The sequence below is a fragment of the Orycteropus afer genome, unplaced genomic scaffold, assembly GCF_000298275.1.
Source record: "Orycteropus afer afer isolate SDZICR_OR568_19922 unplaced genomic scaffold, OryAfe1.0 scaffold00001, whole genome shotgun sequence".
Taxonomy (NCBI): domain Eukaryota; kingdom Metazoa; phylum Chordata; class Mammalia; order Tubulidentata; family Orycteropodidae; genus Orycteropus; species Orycteropus afer.
In genome coordinates this window covers 19,949,553-19,970,005 of record NW_006921588.1, presented here as the reverse complement: position 1 = coordinate 19,970,005, position 20,453 = coordinate 19,949,553, and the positions used below count along the sequence as shown (strand labels likewise).

The window sequence follows — 20,453 nt, the reverse complement described above, 5'->3', positions numbered from 1 at the left end:
CATATTTTTCATGGAAATTTCTTTTCCTGTAGATAATGTAGCTTTGCAAAACTCCTATACAAAATTTATGATGCTTAATAAAATTATAAGCAATCAGGCAGACTTTTGGGGCAGTTTTGGGGCAATTCCTGTCATCTTTGTTCTTGAATGCTTGTTTGTAGCCAATAAAAAGAAAGAGGTATCAGTGTCCCTCAACATTTTTAGAAGTACAAAATGTGACTGTCCATTTCATAAATACATTTTATTTTCTCTGAAAATGAGTCCCATCATAATTTTTCTGGTGAAGCTCTGGGTGTGTATTCACTTCAGGGAGATGTACCTTTGGCTGGTGGAGGAGGTTCCACTTTTTTAGGAGCAAGAACAGGGACTTTCTTCTCTGGCACTGGTTTCTTTGGCACTTCAGGCACTTAAAAACATTTTTAAGATATTAAAAACCATATGTACAGTACTGAATTTATAGTAAAAAAAGACATGAGAATAAGACTACAAATAAAAAATATTTCAAATAGAATTTGAAAGCACATTCATGGAATTTACCATAGACAGACACACAATGATAAGAGCACATATATGTGAAATGCTTTCTAAGACTTAGGTGGCAGACAACATAGTTAAGTGCTATAGATGAATGATAGACAAACAAAAAGATGGAAAGACAGAATTCTACCAAAAAGAGGCCTTGATCATTGCAAGAAGAGCTGCTAACCTGGTGCAGGAACTGGCACCTGAGGTTTAATTTCTGGAAGGACTTCCTCTTCCTCACGTACAACTTCCTCTTCCTCAGGTACAACTTCTTCTTCCTCAGGTAAAACTTCCTCTTCCTCAGGTGGAACTTCCTCTTCCTCAGGTAGAACTTCCTCTTCCTCAGGTGGGACTTCCTCTTCCTCAGGTGGGACTTCCTCTTCCTCAGGTAGGACTTCCTCTTCCTCAGGTAGAACTTCCTCTTCAGTAGCAATTTCTTCTTCAAATGGGAGTTGCTCTTCTCGAAGCAGAGCTATAGGAACTGGAACTGGAACTGGTACCGGTTTCTTTGGCACTTTAAAGATATTTGTTCAATTGTACAAGAATCACTTATATGTGTAATACTTATAACAATGAGATAACATGAAAAATGATATTCTAAGATCAAAATGCATCAGTTGCCATCAAAGTAAATGTCATCAAGCATTAGTCAAGTCAGTAGTAAGGCTGTATAACACCAGTTTTCATTTTTGCCCAGTTTTTTAAACATTAAAGTACCTTTGGCTGGTGGAGCTTCCATTTTTTTCGGAATGGGTGTTGGTTTCTTTTCTTCTGGGATAAGCTTCTTGGGCACCTCTGGCACTTTAAAGATATTATTTGTCTTTAAGAATGCATTCTTTTACATGTTTTAGAACAATAGAATTTGAAAATTAAATCACAAAGTACCTGCTACACATTTCTAACAAGATATATAACTTTTTAAACATGCAATATTATGAGGGCATTTGTATATGAACATATATAAAATGTGAGGTTATTTTTTTTTTCTTTCATGTATTTCAAATGATAAAACCAATGTACCTTTCTTGGGTGGAGCCTCTACTTTCTTAGGAGCAGGGACTGGCAACTTCTTCTCAGGCACAGGCTTCTTGGGTACTTCAGGCACTTTAAATAAATGATGTAGAGAAAAATTTTATACAACATAAAAACGTTGCATCCAAGCATAACCACAAAAATATTAAGATAATGTAATAAAAGTATGATCATGGAATTCCAAGAGGCTTTTTTTTTTAAAAAAAACTTTTTTTCCATAAATCAATTATATTAAAGAACAGCCTCCTTAAAAAACATGAGATAGAAAATTAATTTTTTACTCATGTGCAAATCTGAAACAAAAAAAGTCATGTGACAATGCAAGTTCATGTACCTTTGGCAGGTGGGGCTTCCACCTTTTTAGGTACTGGTGTTGGTACTTTCTCCTCTGGTACAGGTTTCTTGGGTACTTCAGGAACTTTAAAGACATCAGATCAGGTTAGTGCCACATTTTTCACCCATTGACAAGGACTCAGTAACATAAAGCCTTTATCAAAACATCACAGATATTCTTACACTTGAAGATTCCAAATATTAAAACAGCCATGAAACCAAAGGAGAAAAATACACACAAATTAAAAACAAAACAAAACAAAAAACACTGAGAGGAATAAAAACAGAGGGGGCTAAAGACAACACATAAAGCCTGGTAAACGATAATTTTGAAGAATGAGAGCTCTGGTAGCGTAGTGCCTAAGGCACTTGACTGCTAACCAGAAGGTTGACAGTTCAAACCCACCAGCTACTCCTCGGAAGGAAGATGGGGCAATCTACTTCCATAGTGATACTGCCTTGGAAACCCAAAGAGGGGTCGCTATGAGGGGTCCAACTCGATGGCACATAATAACAAATAACAACAATAAGAACGTATATAACACTAGGAAGTTTTCACTAAAGAGGAGGAGCCAAACATTAAGCATAAGCATGCTGTGATGGCAAAATTCAGAGATGAACACATGGTGAAATGCTCTGTGACCAGCTGGGCGATCCTTTCCTTGGTATTAATATTGTTAATATTGCCATGGGAAAGGACTCAGACGGCTCACCCAATTATGCAATATGGGTAAATTGTTATATGATTCCTCTGATCATATAGGGAGATGTACCTTTTGCTGGTGGAGGCTTCTCTTTTTTAGGAACAGGCACAGGAATTTTCTCCTCTGGCTTCTTAGGGATTTCAGGCACTTTAAAGATATTATCTATTGTTATATTCTAACCAGAGTAACAACACATCCATACAAAGAACAGTTAACATTTTAAAAACAGATAGCAATGCAAAAAGAGTTTGGTACTCAGAAGATATTTAACTATTAATTTGAAGATTAAGTCTCCTGTATACCCCTTACATGAATGGAGGGAAAATCAATGTACCTTTTGCTGGTGGGGCTTCCTTCTTTTTGGGAATAGGTACAGGTTTCTTTTCTTCTGGAACAGGCTTCTTAGGTACCTCAGGCACTTTAAAGATATTATGAAGAATTTTGGAAATGTTGCAGAAAAGACATAAAATGCAAAAAAGCACCTGCAGAAATCAAACTTCAGCATCTAATAATTTTATGTTCTAAAATAAGCAGAATTGGTCACTGGTGTTAATAAACCCCAGAATCTGACCAAATCACACACCCACATTCCAATGTTCTGCTGTGTATCCCTTTGCAAGAGACAGGATCTACCTTTGACTGGTATCACTGGGACCACTTCTTCCTCAGTTACAAGTTCTTCTTCTTCGTGAACATACTCTTCTTCGTGACCGTACTCTTCGTGAACATATTCTTCTTCGTGAATGTACTCTTCTTCATGAATGTACTCTTCTTCGTGAGTGTACTCTTCTTCTTCAACAAGATATTCCTCTACTTCAGCCACACCCTCCTCTTCAAAGGCGAGCTCTTCTGGTTCCTGTCTTTCGGGCACCTCTGGCATTTTAAAGACATCATCTTAAGTTGCACATTTTTCAGTTATTCAACAAAATGGAGAAACTTAAGAACAAAGGCCCATTTGTAACAGAAGAAAGAACAAGCTTTACCCTCCCACAAAAGGACTTCACACACAGAATGAACATGACTTTAACACCAAAGCACATTAACAACACATTAAAATGCGTGCTATTTCGGTACCTCTAACAGGTGCTGCTACTTCTTTTTTAGGGACACGTACTGCTACTTTTTTAGGGACAGGTACTTTTTCTTCTGGGACAACTCTCTTGGGCTTCATGGGCACTTGAAATATTAAATTTAAGAACATTTTATTTGTCAGAAACAGGACATCCAGCCAATGCTTGCTTTCTTGTACTTTAAGCAGATAGAATTTTGCAGTGGCCTCTAATATGATAGACAGACAATTGTTCATCTATAACAACGTTCCTCTTAAAGGATTCTGAACCTCAGAGGCAGAAAAACACACAGAAATACTCTGAGTAAATATGAGGTAGCAGAACCCAAATGTGAAATGATGCTTAGTCTACCTCTGCCTGTAAGAAACATCTTGATAAAAAAAAGCTAAATTTACTTCAGAGTAAGTATGTATATTCACTCAAATTCAGGGTCATTACTTCATATTTAGTATAAACCAAGAAAAAACAAACAAACAAAAAACCACTCCAGGATACTGTCTTTGCTTTTGTTTTTGGTATGTTTTTTTCAGTCTTCAGGGTGACTTTAGAATGAATAAACAGTTCTCAAGCTTGTAATACTGTTATATCATTGTATCAATCTAGGTAAATCAAGAATGTGCAAGGTCAGGGGGTAGGAGTACATGGGAGGGAAGGACACAGGGAAGAGGTAACTATGGGGAAGAAGTGGGAAGAGAGCTGTTACATTGTGGGGAATTGTCTCAACGTTATGAGACAAAATGTGTATGAACAAAATGAATTTGCTCTGTAAAATTTCACCCAAATCACAATAATTTTTTTTTTTTTAGAAAGTGCCAAATGGTCACCAATTTTAAATGCAGACATTCTATTTTATACATATTATAGCCTCATGACAGAGCACAGCCATTCCATGAGGGGCCATGGGTATATTTTGAAATAGCTTCTCTTAAAGGTGACATTAACTACTTATTTCACATATTTTTATATCCAGCATCCTCCTAACAATTTTAAAGACACAAAACAACAAAATAAAGCAAAATATAACTATGCAAACTTCAAAGGAGACATTAAAAAGAATCAGACTCTATAAAGGAAAGGATTATACCTTTAGCAGCTGGTTCAGTCACCTGCTCTTTTTCACGTTTGGTAATTGAAATGTGTATTTTTTCCTCAACAACTTTCTTTGATTCCTCAGCCACTTTAAAGATAGTAATTATTAAAGAGTGTTAACACCAACCACATAAATACAGTGTAATAAAAACACATGGAAAATTGTAAATGTTAGAATCAGGACCAGAACAATTCATTCAGTAAAAACAAAGTACATGAGACAAGGTAGTCTGACACATTTAAAGAACATGATAGACAAAGACATTTTTGGTAGTTATTACTTGGTCATATACCTTTGGGTGGTGGAGGTTTGAGTTTCTTAGTAATGAGCACTGGTGCTTTCTCTTCAGGGACAGCTTTCTTCAGCACTTTAAAATACCAATATTAAGAGATTTAAATACCTGAACCAGATCTCTTAAGAGTGATAAAGAAAAAGTTTAAGAAATATGACATACAACATAATGTATATCCCCTATACACACATACGATTGGAACACTGCCATTTCAACATGTATTTACAGTAGCACAGACAAGGAAGAAACACAGATGTCCTGCCACTGATAAAGTCTTTCTCACTCTACCTTTAGCTGGTGGGGCCTTTGGCTTTCTGGGAACCACTTCTTCTTGGACAGGTTTTACTGGGACAGGCTTCTCAGGTTCTTTAAAAGCACATACAAGGTATTTAATATTAGCATTTTGAACATAAATCAGAAATTATATTTCTTAAATGGGATCAAATCGTTAAAATAATATCTCTTTATCAACAGTGTAACCATAGTCTCATACCTGTGATATATTCTTCACGCTTTTCATAATGCTCAATTTCACGCTCTTCATATTCTTCATATTGGTCATATTCTTCTTTGGGTTCATATTCCTCAAATTCTTTATAATCATACTCTTCATATTCCTCATCCCATTGTACAGCAACAGTTTCTTCTTCTTGGGTGTAAGACCATTTCTTCTCTTCTGCTATCGTTACATCTTCTGCAATAATATTGACAACAGGCAGAATTTTACTTAGAGCCCACTTAGGGCAGTGATGATAGTGACAGTGTGCTTTGATTTCTTTCCTTTATGATGATCTCATGTACTGGTTATAGGAGAGCCTCACTATACTTTGCTGCTCAAGGTATCAGAGAATGTACATTTGCTAATTGTGATTCAAAATGTTAGATTCCCTGCCTTTTTAGTCAATAATAAGCCACTAAAGGATAGGGTCAACTTGGGAGCTAGCAGGCAAAAGCCATAAGGTTTCATGCTTCATTTTATTCTTTAATCGAGAAACTAATATACCTTTCGGGGGACGAGGTTCCCTTTTTGGAACTTCAATGGATACTTTTTCTTCTGTAACAGCTCTTTTTCTGACTTCAGTCACTTTAAAAGAGTAATTTTTAAAAGTGAATTGCAAGATTCTGAAAATGTATGTATTAGGAGTAATTTTGTACAGACAACCTAAAACAAAGACAACCATAACAATGTTTATTTAAATGGCAAGGAATAAAATCAGTAGGCCTGCAAATCACCGTGGTCTTATATGCATACGAGTACTTAATACTTCCTTCTAAGCTATCTGATGTTTCAAAGACATTGAATCACTTTAGGATGATCAAGTCCTATGTTTAAGAGATGATACCAAAAACTAGGAAGCAGACTATGTAACTAAATAGAGGCATTACACAAAAACTTGGGTTATATAGTTTCTTTACCTTAATTCTAAGATATTGCATAAGTTTTACTGGCACAATGTAGAAAATTCAGAATGTAAGAAATTAAAAATTTCACCAAAGACTGCCACATAACACAAGCATTATGTAAATTTAGATAGACAAATAACAAAAAACACATTAGAATACAAATAAAATTTAAGGAAAACTATCTTCACATGTTTGGGGAAAGCTTCACATTTTTTAGAAAAAAGAGAGAAAGAGTACTTTCTAGTATCAGAAATGTCTGGTTTTGAAGTGATAAGAAATAACATACATTTATTACTTACCTTATAATCTGTATTTAAATTATTTTCTCTGGTGACCCCAATGCCACTAGATTACTTTCAATGCCTAAGTGCTCATTTCAAATTTTTAAAGAGCTGGTATACCTTTAGCTAGGGGCTCCTCCTCCTTCTTAGGTTTGAGTTTTGGAACTCTTTCTTCTGGGACCGCTCTCTTAGGCTCCTCTGGCACTTTAAAGACAGATTTCACTTGTAAGAATTGTTTCATTCAAACCACAAAAAGTGGAACAGGAAACAGAACACAAGAGACTTGACGATTTCATTATTTCAAACATGAAACAACAAGTATAACAAGAGCAAAGGCCAAAACCCACGTACGTGGGAAAGAAAATGAAACAGGTACACTGTTCTGCTTGTGGAAAGGGCTGTACCTTTGGCTCTTGGAGGCTCTTCTTTTTTCGTTACAGCAACATGAACTTTTTCTTCCTGGATAATTTGCTTGTGCCGCTCAGTCACTTAAAAGATAATTTAAGATTAGGGAATGGTACTATGTAAAGCTGAATTTAAAAAAGCTTATTAGTCAGAAAGTACTGTAACTTTAGAAATAATGAATTTACAAGGTACACACAAGTAAACATCACAACAAATTAAGACTCCACCCAAAGACAAGGCACCATTGCCACTAATATACGCCAATAACGTTTATAAGGTGTGACCCAAAGGACGGTAGCTGGAGAAAGACAGACAAGGCATATATATGCTTCTAGCTTTTGTGGCGGGGATTTCATTTACCTTTGGCTGTGGGAGGTTCTTCAATCTTAGCCACTTTGGGAGGAACCTTTTTCTCGGGAACTAGTTTCTTTGGCTCTTCTGGCACTTAAAGGACATCAAAGCAGCACAGTCAAACATACAATTAACACAGGCACACTTACTTTCTTGTTAATGCTCTAAAACATGGTGAATGTTATCAATTTAAGATGAAAAAGGCATTATTCTACAATGAAGTAAAATACCTTTAGCAGGCGGCTCCTTTTCCTTTTTAGGAACTGCAGCGGGAATTTTCTTCTCTGGCACAATTTTCTTAGGTGCTTCTGGAACTTTAGGAAGATCAAATTTAAGAATACCAGTTTATATTACTTAAGAAGTGACAGAGTTTGGGGGCTTAGAACTGACTTTTTGAAAAGATCACGCACAATCACAAACAATAATTATACTCAGCAAAAACACGTGTGTTGACAAAAATGCGGACAGTTATACAAACTAAAGGCACTATTATATCTATTAAGACAAATGGTATTATGTATCTTTCAAAGAGAAATTATACCTTTAGCTGGTGGAGGCTCCTCTTTTTTAGCAGGGACTTTCGGTTTGGGTACAATTTTCCGGGGCTCCTCAGGCACTTAAAAAGATTATAAAATATACTTGTAGAAATAAATGTCCTTATTTATTTTTAATAAAAAAATGGGAGGACACTTTTTATTTAGACTTGATATCTATCAGTATTGAAATACAGACAATACATTAACTATAAGGACATAAAAAAATGGGACGAACCAAACACACATAGAACTAAAATTATTTTCACAATCGATATACCTTCAACTGGCTCAGCTTCCACTCTCTCAGAAATAACGTGCAGTTCTTCTTCCACAACATACTCTTCAGGTTCTTCCATCACTTCAAAGACATCAATTTTAAAGAACATCAATTATAATGTTTTTTACCTGTGTTTTAGTTGTAATTTGTCACTTCAAAAAGTAATTAAAATATCACAAGTTTAACACTTGCCAAATCCCTGATTGTTCCCATTTAAAACACCCAAAGAAGAACACTTTCATCAAAGAAGATGCTTTAATAAAGAGTACAGGAAATCTTTTTCATTAATTTTCAAGTTTATCATAATATAATAATGGATGAAGAAGAGCAGGATAAGTACCAGACAAAAAACAATGCTAGTGGCTACATGAACAAAAACACAAGAATTTGAAAACAAGTTTCAATAAGAACAACACTCTAGGTGTGAAGCCTGTGGGGTACAAACATATTTGAGGAATCATAAATAATTTATAAGAAAGAAGACACATGGATTACATATGGAAAACCTCTTAAGGACTTGAAAACGAGCATTTTCCCCCCAGGTTTTGTGGGGGCAGTTATGGTAGAAGAAGCAGGAGTCTTCACATGATTTTTGAGCCTATGTGTATGAAATTAATCATAGAACAAAACGGTCCACTTAAAAATACATTTGCTCTTTATACTAGAAAGTAAACTCAGCAAGCCGTCCATCTTTGCATAAATCTTTTGGGTTTAATGAAAGCATATGAATTATCATAGACTGACTCTCCTTTTAAATAGAAAGTCTAGGGTACTGAAGGAAATGATAATGCGTAAGGTCAAAAACTGGAGTGAGACCCATACAATGAGAATTTCCAAACATATCTGGAAATTATGGGGCCCTTCTTCATATCTACCAGGTCCCCATTGTGTGCCTAACATCATGGCCTTTGCCAAAAAGCATAGCATAGATGATAGGCTTCCTGTTGGAGGTACACGGAGCCTACCTTGCTCTATTACTGGTTACTCCATGAAGACTGTACACATCTTGGGTTTCACATAGACTTTTCTTCCAAGTGGAGAAAAAAGGGGAAAAACCCACCTCTTACTGGTCAAGATGTACTCAAGGACATCTCATTGTACTATAATTCTAGTTATCTTTTCATGGGGTAGGGAGCTAATTTGTTGAAGAACTTTGATTTCCCTTTACAGCAGAGCTGTATTAGGACTCAGAAAAGTCCTTTTGGATGTACAGCAGGACTTGACCAGAATGCTGGATTTTAGCAGGCAATGTGATCATGCCTTCATTCATAAAATCTCTCTCCCAATACTGAAGTACAGCTGGTTCAAGCTCTGTGGGATCATTGGAAAGGCTAGTCATTCTAGCCACAGACTTTTCATAATTGTTTACTGTATACATGGAATGTAGGGAAGGTTTATGTATTGAGGGCTTCACACTCACAAGCCTGGCCTTGATTTTTGGATGTGTTAGTATAATACAATTTCTAGTTCATTTTTAAAATGTGAGTCAGGACATATTACTGAGTTATAAAATCAGTTTGTCAGGTTACAACTTCTGTTTTTTAATGAACAGAATAGAATAGAAAACATCGATGTTCAACACAAATTGTAAGAGTAAGTATTATTTCATAAAACGTGTGTGTATGTGCCTGCATATATATGTACAGGGTTAAATTTGAGAAACACTAATTTATAGTACTCATATTTTAGGCATTAGACTACTAGAGTGAATTTTGTGCCTGTCTGCCAAGTCCTGTTTCATAGAAGCATACATGCACATGTTTAGATACCTGCCCTCAATAGGTAACTATAAATGATAATTTTTAAGGCTTTTTTTCCCCCAATGTAAACAAATAAGAGGAATACAAAATACATTGGTATGTTTCACTTCAAAAGAATGCTCCCAAAACTTGTGTTTTGAACCAAAGACACATGGATGGGTATCTGCTGAAAGGTCGGTGGTTCAAGTCCTTCTAGAGTGCTTTAGAAAAAGGCCCGGTGCTTTCCCTCTGGAAATCCAGCCGTTGACAACTCTATGGAGCATAGTTTTAATCTGACACACCTGGGGTGGCCATGAGTTCAATTCAACTTGATTGCATTTTTTTTTTTTTTTTACTGGTAATGAGCCAGCAGATACTCCCTGAATTTGTGTTAATTTTTATCGATCTGCTAAACAAACAATAAAAGGAAACATCACAGCAAGACTCCACATCATTTCTAGCTTATTGTATCATTTACCTTCATATTCTGTAACCTCTACTTCCTCTTCCTCCTCTCCTTCCTCTTCTCTATAAACTGAAATGGAAACTCTTTCTTCTTCTTCTTCATAACTCCATTTCTCCTTTTTGGATACTTTAAAAGATATGATTTAATTTAAATTCACCCTCCACAAATACTGATCCCAGCCATGTGTTCACTACAGATGCACAGCAGATCTTCTATTATGGTATGACTTCAAAGTACTTCCTCATCACAAGAAGGAGAGAGCCGATTCAAGATGAGGGCACAGTACTGACCAAGACTGAGAAGTATATTAGAATTATGTCCAGGTGTGGCCTCATCAAGTTTACCACATTTTCAGCAGCCTGTTTCACTTTCTTGGAGTGAATCAGGGCCAATATAGACACAAAAGACTCAGTTCCAAAAGGTTACAATAGGTAGACACACTCTGATACCAACATAAGAGGGAGTATCTGACAGAGTCAACTTCTAAGTTAAAAAATCACATTTGAAAAGAAGAAAGGACTTCAAAGAAACACACAAACTCACTTTCCTTATCACTTCCAATTATGTATCTAAAAATAATACCTTCGTGGTGCATGACTTCCACTCTCTGAGGAGCTGCAACTGATAGTTTTTCTTCAGCAACAAATCTTTTTTCTTCTACGACAGTTTTCTTAGAAACTTCAGCTTTAAAAAATGCATTAAAGTTGAAGTTTAAAAATCAAGAAGTTTAACAATTCTCTTTCCCTAGAGTTTGGGTAAGATTTGCACAGTACACTAATTTCACTAGCAAAATGAGAAAACACACTACACAACACATATCACACGTATGTGAACCACAAAAGTTCTATGAAAAGCAAGATAAAGAGTCAGTAAAAGAAAAGGACATACATAAAAAGCAAGAATTCACAGGCTAAAAGATTTTGGGCAGAGTCCAGAGAAGAATCCTACCTCGGGGAGGAGGAGCTTTCTTTGCAACAGGAACAGGTACAGGAGCTTTCTCCTCTGGGACGGGTTTCTTAGGTACAGCTGGTACTTTAGAGACATTATACACATTTAGAGTTTCAATTCACCTCATCGGAGCCCAACACAAAACACGAATATACACCCACAGTGCACTCAGGTCACAAAATAAACAAAACCATCATATGCCTTGAACCATATTATCAAAAAGGTGATTCTTGGAAAGATGAAGAGATAATACCTTTTGGTGGTGGAGCTTCTTCCTCTTTCCGAGGAACTGGTCTTTTTTCTTCTGGTACTTTCTTCTTTGGTATTTCTGGCACTTAAAGGATAGTATTTGATATTTAAATTCTCAAAAAGGCCAAATAAATGAGCAACATAGAATTGGCAGGCCCACTAAAGAAGGCATGCAAGTAAAGAAGCTTGAAGGAAGGACGCAGTTATTTCGTAGAGATGGGATCAAGTACCTGCCGGTGGTGGAGACTCCTCTCTCTGCGTAACAACTGTTATCTTTTCTTCTGTGACAACTCTCTTCTGTACTTCAGGAACTTGAAAAGATAGTAATTTGTAAAATTGACTTTATATTTCCCAAACTAGCTAGTGCACTGTTATTTTGTAAGAAAATGGGCAGGCAGATTGACAACGTCCATTGAATTCTCACACCAGAACACATTCATTTTGAATGAAACTAACTCGAGTAACAGACAATTAAATACAAAAAGCATTTCATACTCAAAACATAAAAAAGGGGCTTCTTTACTAAGCAAGTCACTGTACCTTTGGCTGGTGGAGCTTCCTTTTTCTTTGCAACGGGAACAGGAATCTTTTCTTCAGGCACAGGTTTCTTAGGCACCTCTGGGACTTAAAGTTTTTAAAGCAGAGTTAGTTCAGACATAACACTTTTTTTTTTAATGGACTTGAACATACACAAATCTTTATGTAGTTTATTAATGTTATTTTAGATCCTCTACCTAAAGACAAAGAGCCGTACTGGCACAATGGTTAAAGTGCTTGGCTGCTAACCAAAAGGTTGGTGGTTTGAATCGACTAGCCACTCTGTGAGAGAAAGATGTGGGCATTCTGCTTCCACAAAGATTTACAGCCTTGGGAATCTTATGGGGCCATTTGTTCTTATAGGATCACTATGAGTCAGAATCGACTCAATGGCAGTGAGTATACATAAGGATACTAATGCAGAATATTGAAACTAAGATCTAATTCATAAATAATGTTATAAAGGTATTGTAAAAAAAAAAAAAAAAAAAACCCACCAAACACTGCCATCGAGTCAATTCAGACTCATAGCAACCTTCTTTGAGTTTCTGAGGTGGTTGATCTTTATGGAAGTAGATGGCCTAGTCTTCCTTTCCTGGAGTGGCTGGTGGGTTTGAACTGCCAACCTTGTGAGTAGCAGTCAAATGCCTTAGGCACTATGCCACCAGAGCTCCTCATTAAAAATTAGAGTATGCAACACAGAAGGATTTGTGTAGAATTTATCTTTTCTCTACAGAATGGTATGCTTTTGGTAAAAACCAACTAGTCAGCGATCCCACAAACAATAAATAGTGTAGATTTAATACATAGAAAAATCTCTTTATGTCTTTGTATTCAGAAATAGAGTCCATTATGATAAGGCTTAATTTGCTTTAAAGACTAAGAAGTATTTAGAATGATGTTGCCCATATAACCTACTAATTTCTTTTTCCATTTCTCTACTGATGTTTTTGGTGTGCCTGTGTCAGAAAGCACTACTAACCTATGGTAAGCCTTTGAATCTGATATCTATATGTCAATGACTTTGGAGAGTTGTATGAGCAAAACAGTACAGATATGTGCATATGTGCTTTTTTCTAAGAGGTTCTATAGTTTTCAGCAGGGTCTGTGACCCAAAAAAAGATTACAATAGGCTTAACAGATCTATTCTAAAAGTTAATGGTATTTAATTTTTAATTGGAAGATGAATTTTATCAGCATGTATTAATGGCAATAATTTTTCATATTTTAAGTAAAGTACTGCTGGCTTTTGTGACTGCTAGCATCTGTAAACTTGCATTTGCACTTATAATATCTTATAATTATATAGATATACATTTATCCATGTTTGTTATGACATATATATATTAATATATGTCTGATTTGTCCATAAACAACATGAAATACATACTAACATGTATATAGGTATAAACATGTGTATATGTGTATATAAATATATACACCCAAACATATATATGCATATCTATATATATACATATATACACATATATATGCATACGTGTATATATATGTGTATATGTGTGTATATGTGTGTGTGTATATATACACACACACATATACACATACTTATACCTATATACATATTAGTATGCATTTCATGTTAGTTGTTTATGGACAAATCAGACATATATCTCCTTTAGGAGTGACCAAGTGATTTTGGTGTTACTATTAATTTTAGTAAATATGACCAGTATTTTAATGGTTGGATCACCAGAAAAGGCTTAATTTCATTTGACCATAAGACACAAAACATCCACAATTCTAAATGATCCAGGGGTTTGAGCAAGAGAAGCAAATTTCATTTAGGAAGCTAATAGGAACATAAGAATTCAGGCAAAAAGGAACACTATTTGAAATAGATGATTTTAGTAAGCTTGGTTTCTCCTCAAATGGATGATGTTGAATTCTTGCTGAGTCTTCCTATAGTTGGTCTCTTTTAGTAGCTAGAAGACTAGGGTTTGAGAATGTTACACTTAGGATGATTTTGCTGCTAGAGAGTTTCTTGCTACAAGAGAGAAGCTGTGGGAAGGGTCTGTAGTTCTAAGAAAAATAAGGTGCTTGCAGTAAACTACAGGAGTGCATTTGAACCCAAACATACCTGAATGAGATGTACCACAACTAGCTAACTAGATAATGGCACCATTTACAGCTAATATTGATGTCCAATTACTATCCCAAGAAATACGGTGAAAGTAAATGTCAAAAAAATCCTGTATCCTTCCAATCACGCAAGACTCCCCTTTCTCGACTTTTAGGAAGAGAGGCAGTGACCAGCAGCATTGTGTACATCTTTGTCTGGTTAACGTTCAATTTTGCCAAACATTCTCCAGTTGTTGTGGCCTATCTCTACTCTTTAAAGTGTATTTATTAAGAAAGAGTAACATGTTATGAGCAGTGGAAGAGATTTTTTTTTTTTTTTCAGAAACATGTCTGTAGAAGGTGAGTGTTTCACAAATATTTCTTCTTTCTCTAAGAAGGGGAAGATAATAAAAATAAGATAGCAGTTTAACATAGTTTTTTTTTTAAAAACAGGTTTGGGAGCGTCTTAGGAATGTAAATATTATAAAGAATGTATGTCAAGAGTATGTCTTTGAAACAGGCAAACATATTGAAAACACAAGGACCATGTAAAAGTGACAAAGTAGGAAAGGAGCATAGTACATATGAAGACTGGAGAAAGCAAATAGCTGGCTTTTGGGTGGCCCCATTGTCCATTCCGATGTACCTTTTGGGGGAGCAACAGCTTCCTTCTTGGGTACAGGAACAGTCTTTTTCTCCTCTGGCACAGGTTTCTTGGGAACCTCAGGCACTTTAAAGATAGTGATGTTGAAACAAGGTTGAGAATTCTAGTCTCCTTCTGAGACACTTAAGATTACATAAAAGCATGAATTTTTAGTAAGAGTGCAAGAATAAAGAATTAGGCATTTGATCATTTAATATACTTGTGAAAGAAAAGTGTACTAAATAAATCAGGGCCATATATACATTACATGAATTACATGTAGCAGACAAAGACCTACTTAGCATGGTTTGGAGTCTAAACATGTTACTGATATGTATATAACACATTACCACAATTTGTGAAATCAACATACACAGAGTTAAATTTATCACAGATGATATTTCATTGACTCACAGACCACATTATGAGACAACAAAAATAGCAGGAAGACACTAAGAATTTACTTTTTTCCACAAAAAATATCTTTGGCTGCCGGTGGCTCTGCCTTTTTAGGAATAGAAACAGGGACCACTTCTTCTGGAACTGGTCTTTAGGTGGCTCAGAAACTTTTTAAAAACGTGGTCATTTGAGAAATTTTATATTCTGACAAGAAGACATATGTTGCAACATTTAGAATTTAAAGGAGCAGACATTCCCCTTTTATAGCAGTTGAATGCAAGAAAATAACGTTTTAGAAACAAAGGTACAGGAGAGGGATGAGTGGTTCAGCAGAGAATACTGTGAGTGCTATTAACTTTCCACTGTAGGAGCCTCTACTCTCTTAAGAGCAGGGGCCAGTGCTTATTCCTCAGAGACCAGTTTTTTTTTTTTTTTTTTTTTATTAATGGCAATAGCTTTGAAGATGACTTTCAGAAATGTTACTTTCATGAGGTAATTGCCTAAGCTTATTTTAAAGATTTTTTGTATCTTAAATGTCAACAGTTGGCTGGGGAGGAGCCCCTGATAGGTTGTGTTTGCTGATTTCTACAGTGGTTAAAAACACTGCTGCTACCACTGTGACATCAGGGTCATGGACCTGGGTATGTTATTATGTATTATTTCTAGGTGGTGCAGGCAATTAGCCTTTGCTGCTAACCTAAAGACTGGTGGTTCGAACCCACCCACCGGTATTGGCAGAGGAAAAGGCCTGGCAATCTGTTCCTGTTAAGATCAGAGCCAAGAAAACCCTACAGAGCCTTTGTACTCTGCAACAAGCCTTTGTACTCTGTAACACACGGGGTCACCGTGAGTCAGAATCGACTGCGCAGCACCAATAACAACGGCAACATTTCCAGAATACAGAGACAGAAGCCATAAAAACCCCCAGAGGCACAGATCAGAGTAAAATGCAGTAAAATATAGGAAGTAATGCATTTTGAGTATTTACTACTATTGTTTTTAATATAATTTATTCACTTGTAAGTTTTTTATAATTGAATTTCTAATGATGATTACGTTAAACCACTGGCTTGCAGAGTTCCTGAAAATTTAACAATCATCTTTTGTAATGTGACTTCATACACTGTATACCCAAATAGCTGGTCACTAGATTGTAAACTCCCTGATGTAGAGAAGAGATCACGGCTTCATTTTCATTTCTCTCCTGTGCCTCAGTCATGGTCTTCCCACTGTTCCCTCACCATAATGCCTTTACACATAGTGACTACAGGTCTGTTGGCTGTGTAGCTCTGTGACAAGACCTATTATCCAATAGTAACGTATTCAGATGTTTACTTAGGCATTTATACCAACTTTTGAAAGATTTTAAGCTTAGAATGAATCACTAATACCTTTAGCTGGAGGCTCAATCTTTTTCGAAATGGCAACGTGAACTTTCTCTTCAGTAACAGTTTTCCTTTGTACCTCAGGGACTTAAAAAATGTACATTTTAATTACTGATATATCTTGTTGTGGGTGGTAATTGTAGTATATATAAAATGTTGAAATAGAAATTTAGACACAAATGGGAAATGAAAAGATGACAGAGAAACATGGCAGGACACATGGCATGTAAGATCACAACTGAAGTAAGAAGAAGGACAAAAATCCATCTATTGCCTTTCCACTTGAGCCCCCAAGTTCAAATTTGCCTTATACCTGTAACTGAGACCTCCTCCTCTGTTTGAGAAGCAAAGAACATCTTTTCTTCTGAAATAACCATCTTCTTTGTATGCACAGCTGGTACTTTAAAGAGAATGGTTTTTACATTAGTATTTCTTCTTTTAGGATGACACATCAAATATAGACTGTACACTGTATATTTAAGTCTTTAGACACAGAATGAGTGGGTTAATATGACAGCTTGAGACAGGACTGACGGGACGACAAATCATTTTGGTTTATAGGAACAAACTACTCATGCAGTCTTTACTTTATCAACTGTTATTAAATGAGAATCAAATAGACACAACTTCTTCACACAAAATGTGGTGCTTTTCAAAATCTGTTAGGATCTATTCACATAAATGGAAGGATAGGGAGTATTATATGCAATGAAATACACTGCATAGTTAAGTTAGGAAACTACTCATTAAAGACAAACTCTTCCTTAAATAGAAAAAAAAATTCTGTAATTTTTTAAAACCAAAAGTGTATAAACAAATATGTTATTATTACCTTAAAATGACATAAGTGCAGTTCAACATAAAATGTAAATTACATAAAAATGTCTTTTTTAGGTGGTTTCAGATTTGTAAATTATTTAGCAAAATATGTATACACATATTTTACAAATATTTTACACAAATAAGGAAAAATGTTTAAAACTTGCAGCCGAAAGACAAAGATGTATATATATACCTTTCACTTCAATAACTTCTTCCTGTACTGGAGTCCGGGAAGGTTTTTGTGGAACAATCTTCTTCGAAACTTTGGGTACTTAAAAAATATGTACAAATATATTTGTATTGCAAAGAATATTCTTTTGCACAAAATTAAAAAAAAAAATTTAGTCTAGGCGAATATATCAATAGCATGTGAGTAGAGATCAGTAAACAGATGACGTGTGCACATGGCAGTAGAAAGCTTTGAAATGATAATACCTTCAGTGACTTGAACTTGTTCTTCCTCCATTCTTCGGAAAGTCTTTTCAACTTTTTCAACTACTGGCTTCTTAACAACTGCAAGCATTTTAAAGAAATTGCAGTACTTTTAGAATTTCTATTAACACCTACTCTTTATTTCTTTATTTTAAAGTGACAACAAGTTTGTTGGTCTGAATTTTAAGCATGAGTTTCTGCACTTAAAATATTTTGGTTACATTTTATTTTAAATTTCCTATAATAGTCTTTTTTATCATCTTTTTTCATTTTTGCATCAATTGAATCTTATACAAATTCTTAAGACAAAAAGTCATTGATACAATAAAGCTTAGAGAAGTTGTGCCTATTGGATTGAGCTGGTGATGTATACATCTTTGCCAAACAAGACATGATAATGATGCTGATGCTGATCCACTGAAATAATTCCAGTTGCATACCTTTAGCAGGTGGTGCTTCTTTCTTTTCAGGTACTTTTGCTGGAATTTTCTTCTCATGTGGTTCTGTAATAAACAACACAGAAAGAAAAAAAGATGTTTAAATAGGTAAGTTCTGAGAGGCTGTATTAACTGCACATGAGACATTAAAAACTTAGGATTTGAGATCAGTATTGCTAACATAGGATCCTTGGTGGTACAGTGGTTAAAGCATTCAGTTGCCAACCTAAAGGTTGGTGGTTTGAACCCACCAGCTGCTCCACTAGAGAAAGAGGAGGTCGTCTGCTTTTATAAAGATTACAGCCTTGGAAACCCTGTGAGGCAGTTCTACTCTGTCTTATAGAATTGCTATGAGACAGAATTGATTCGACGGCAGGGGTGGTTTTGGTTTTAGTATTGCCAATGTAGGATCCCTGGTGGTGCAACAGTTAAGCACTCAGCTGCTAACTGAAGGGTCAGTGGTTTGAACCCACCCAGCAGCTCCACAGGAGAAAGACCTGAGAATCTGCTCCTGTAAAGATTACAGCCTAGGAAACCCTATGGTATTTGCCGTCAAGTTGGCCCTGACTCATAGTGACCCCTCCTTGGGTTTCTGAGGGGGTATCACTGTGGAAGTAGATTGCCCCATCTTCCTTCCGAGGAGTTGTTGGTGGGTTTGAACCTCCAACCTTCTGGCTAGCAGTCAAGTGCTTTAGGCACTATGCTACCAGAGCTCCTAGGAAATCCTATGGGGCAGTTCAAAATAGACTCTGTGGCACCTAATAACAAGATTGCTGACATGATTCTCGGCTCTGGGTTTAGAATCAGAATTAGCCAGAGATGCAATGCCACGGTAAAAGTGAAACTTGAACTTCCTGTTACAAAACAGCACTTGGAACTCAGCCTTTGTAATAGGACTAAATGATTTAGCTTATAAAGTCAAAACATGAAAGTTACTCTGAAGAAACGGACTATTTTAAAGATTAGGTTTTTGAAGATTTTTAACTTACAAAATCTGGAATGATTTCATAACCACTCCAAATACAGGTAATAGATTAATACTGAAAATATAATGAACTGTGCAAAAGTTAGGAAAAGAGGGGGAAAAAGGTCATCCAGTTTATACATACCTTCATAAACCTCTTTTTCAACTTGAATAACTTCTCTTTCTTTGTAAGTCTCCTCCCAGTCTTCCTCCCCTTCGTCATAACCTCCTTCTCTTTCATAGTATTCTTGTCCTTCTTCAAAATCTTCTTCCCATTCCTCATGAACTTCCCTTCTAGTTTCTACCCCGGTTTCGTAGTCTTCATCTGGTTCTTCATAGTAAGGTTCTTCAAATGGCTCTGTGTAGGGTTCCATTTCTAGTTCCTCATAAGGTTCTTCGAAAGATTCTATGAAAACTTTCTTCTCCTCATAGACTGCTTGCTTTTTCTCATAGGCAGCTTCTTTTTCTTTCTGAACCTCTTTCTTTCTAGTTATGGTCATTATTTTTACCTCTTCAGCCTTGGAGGATATATCGATCATTTCAGGAGCTAAAGAAACAAAGAAGTAGAAAGATAAATTAACATATGAATTGCATCCATACAATTATTTCACTAAATGAAAGTCTCTGTAGCCAAACCATTTTAGTATCTGAGATCTCAGGATTACACAGTGAAACCTGTGAAAGCTGGAACTTGACAAGACTGCCTTGTTTCTCTGTCTCTCCAGTTTTCCGCCTTTGACCGCGTGTAGTCTTATCACTTGTGTTAGTGGAAAATATTTGAATTTTCCTTCTCTGATTGGCTTCCACCTTACATAGGTTCTGACTTTGGCAGGTTTTACTGTATTTATATATATATTTTTTCATTTTTCTGTGTATTGTTCAGCTTAAATTGTTGTTGATACAGAGCACAATAAAGAGTATCTAGATGCACTCTACTCTTGATTTGAGGATTTTTCCAGCTTGAATAAAATGGCATCAGTAAATGGCATGCAATGAACACAGCTTCCATTGTTCCATGGGAGCTCCAGATTGCAGAAGGCTGAATTTTTGCCCGTG

General features: G+C 35.9%; 1 protein-coding gene across 1 annotated transcript in view; it reads right to left on the bottom strand.

Moving 5' to 3' along the window:
* The window catches only part of TTN (titin), a 284,216-nt gene that overhangs the window by 147,507 nt on the left and 116,256 nt on the right, over positions 1-20,453 (bottom strand). The window contains 35 exon segments of the mRNA XM_042780925.1: positions 707-1,036; positions 1,240-1,323; positions 1,543-1,626; positions 1,889-1,972; positions 2,661-2,738; positions 2,926-3,009; positions 3,225-3,306; positions 3,391-3,485; positions 3,666-3,767; positions 4,746-4,838; positions 5,044-5,118; positions 5,332-5,409; positions 5,537-5,734; positions 6,047-6,127; positions 6,849-6,932; positions 7,133-7,216; positions 7,494-7,577; positions 7,715-7,798; positions 8,026-8,100; positions 8,298-8,378; positions 10,515-10,628; positions 11,085-11,186; positions 11,451-11,534; positions 11,704-11,784; positions 11,930-12,010; positions 12,240-12,323; positions 14,962-15,045; positions 15,433-15,506; positions 16,414-16,519; positions 16,749-16,829; positions 17,056-17,142; positions 17,758-17,835; positions 18,000-18,077; positions 18,437-18,499; positions 19,543-19,944. Of these exon segments, the coding sequence (XP_042636859.1) occupies positions 707-1,036; positions 1,240-1,323; positions 1,543-1,626; positions 1,889-1,972; positions 2,661-2,738; positions 2,926-3,009; positions 3,225-3,306; positions 3,391-3,485; positions 3,666-3,767; positions 4,746-4,838; positions 5,044-5,118; positions 5,332-5,409; positions 5,537-5,734; positions 6,047-6,127; positions 6,849-6,932; positions 7,133-7,216; positions 7,494-7,577; positions 7,715-7,798; positions 8,026-8,100; positions 8,298-8,378; positions 10,515-10,628; positions 11,085-11,186; positions 11,451-11,534; positions 11,704-11,784; positions 11,930-12,010; positions 12,240-12,323; positions 14,962-15,045; positions 15,433-15,506; positions 16,414-16,519; positions 16,749-16,829; positions 17,056-17,142; positions 17,758-17,835; positions 18,000-18,077; positions 18,437-18,499; positions 19,543-19,944 (3,639 nt within the window).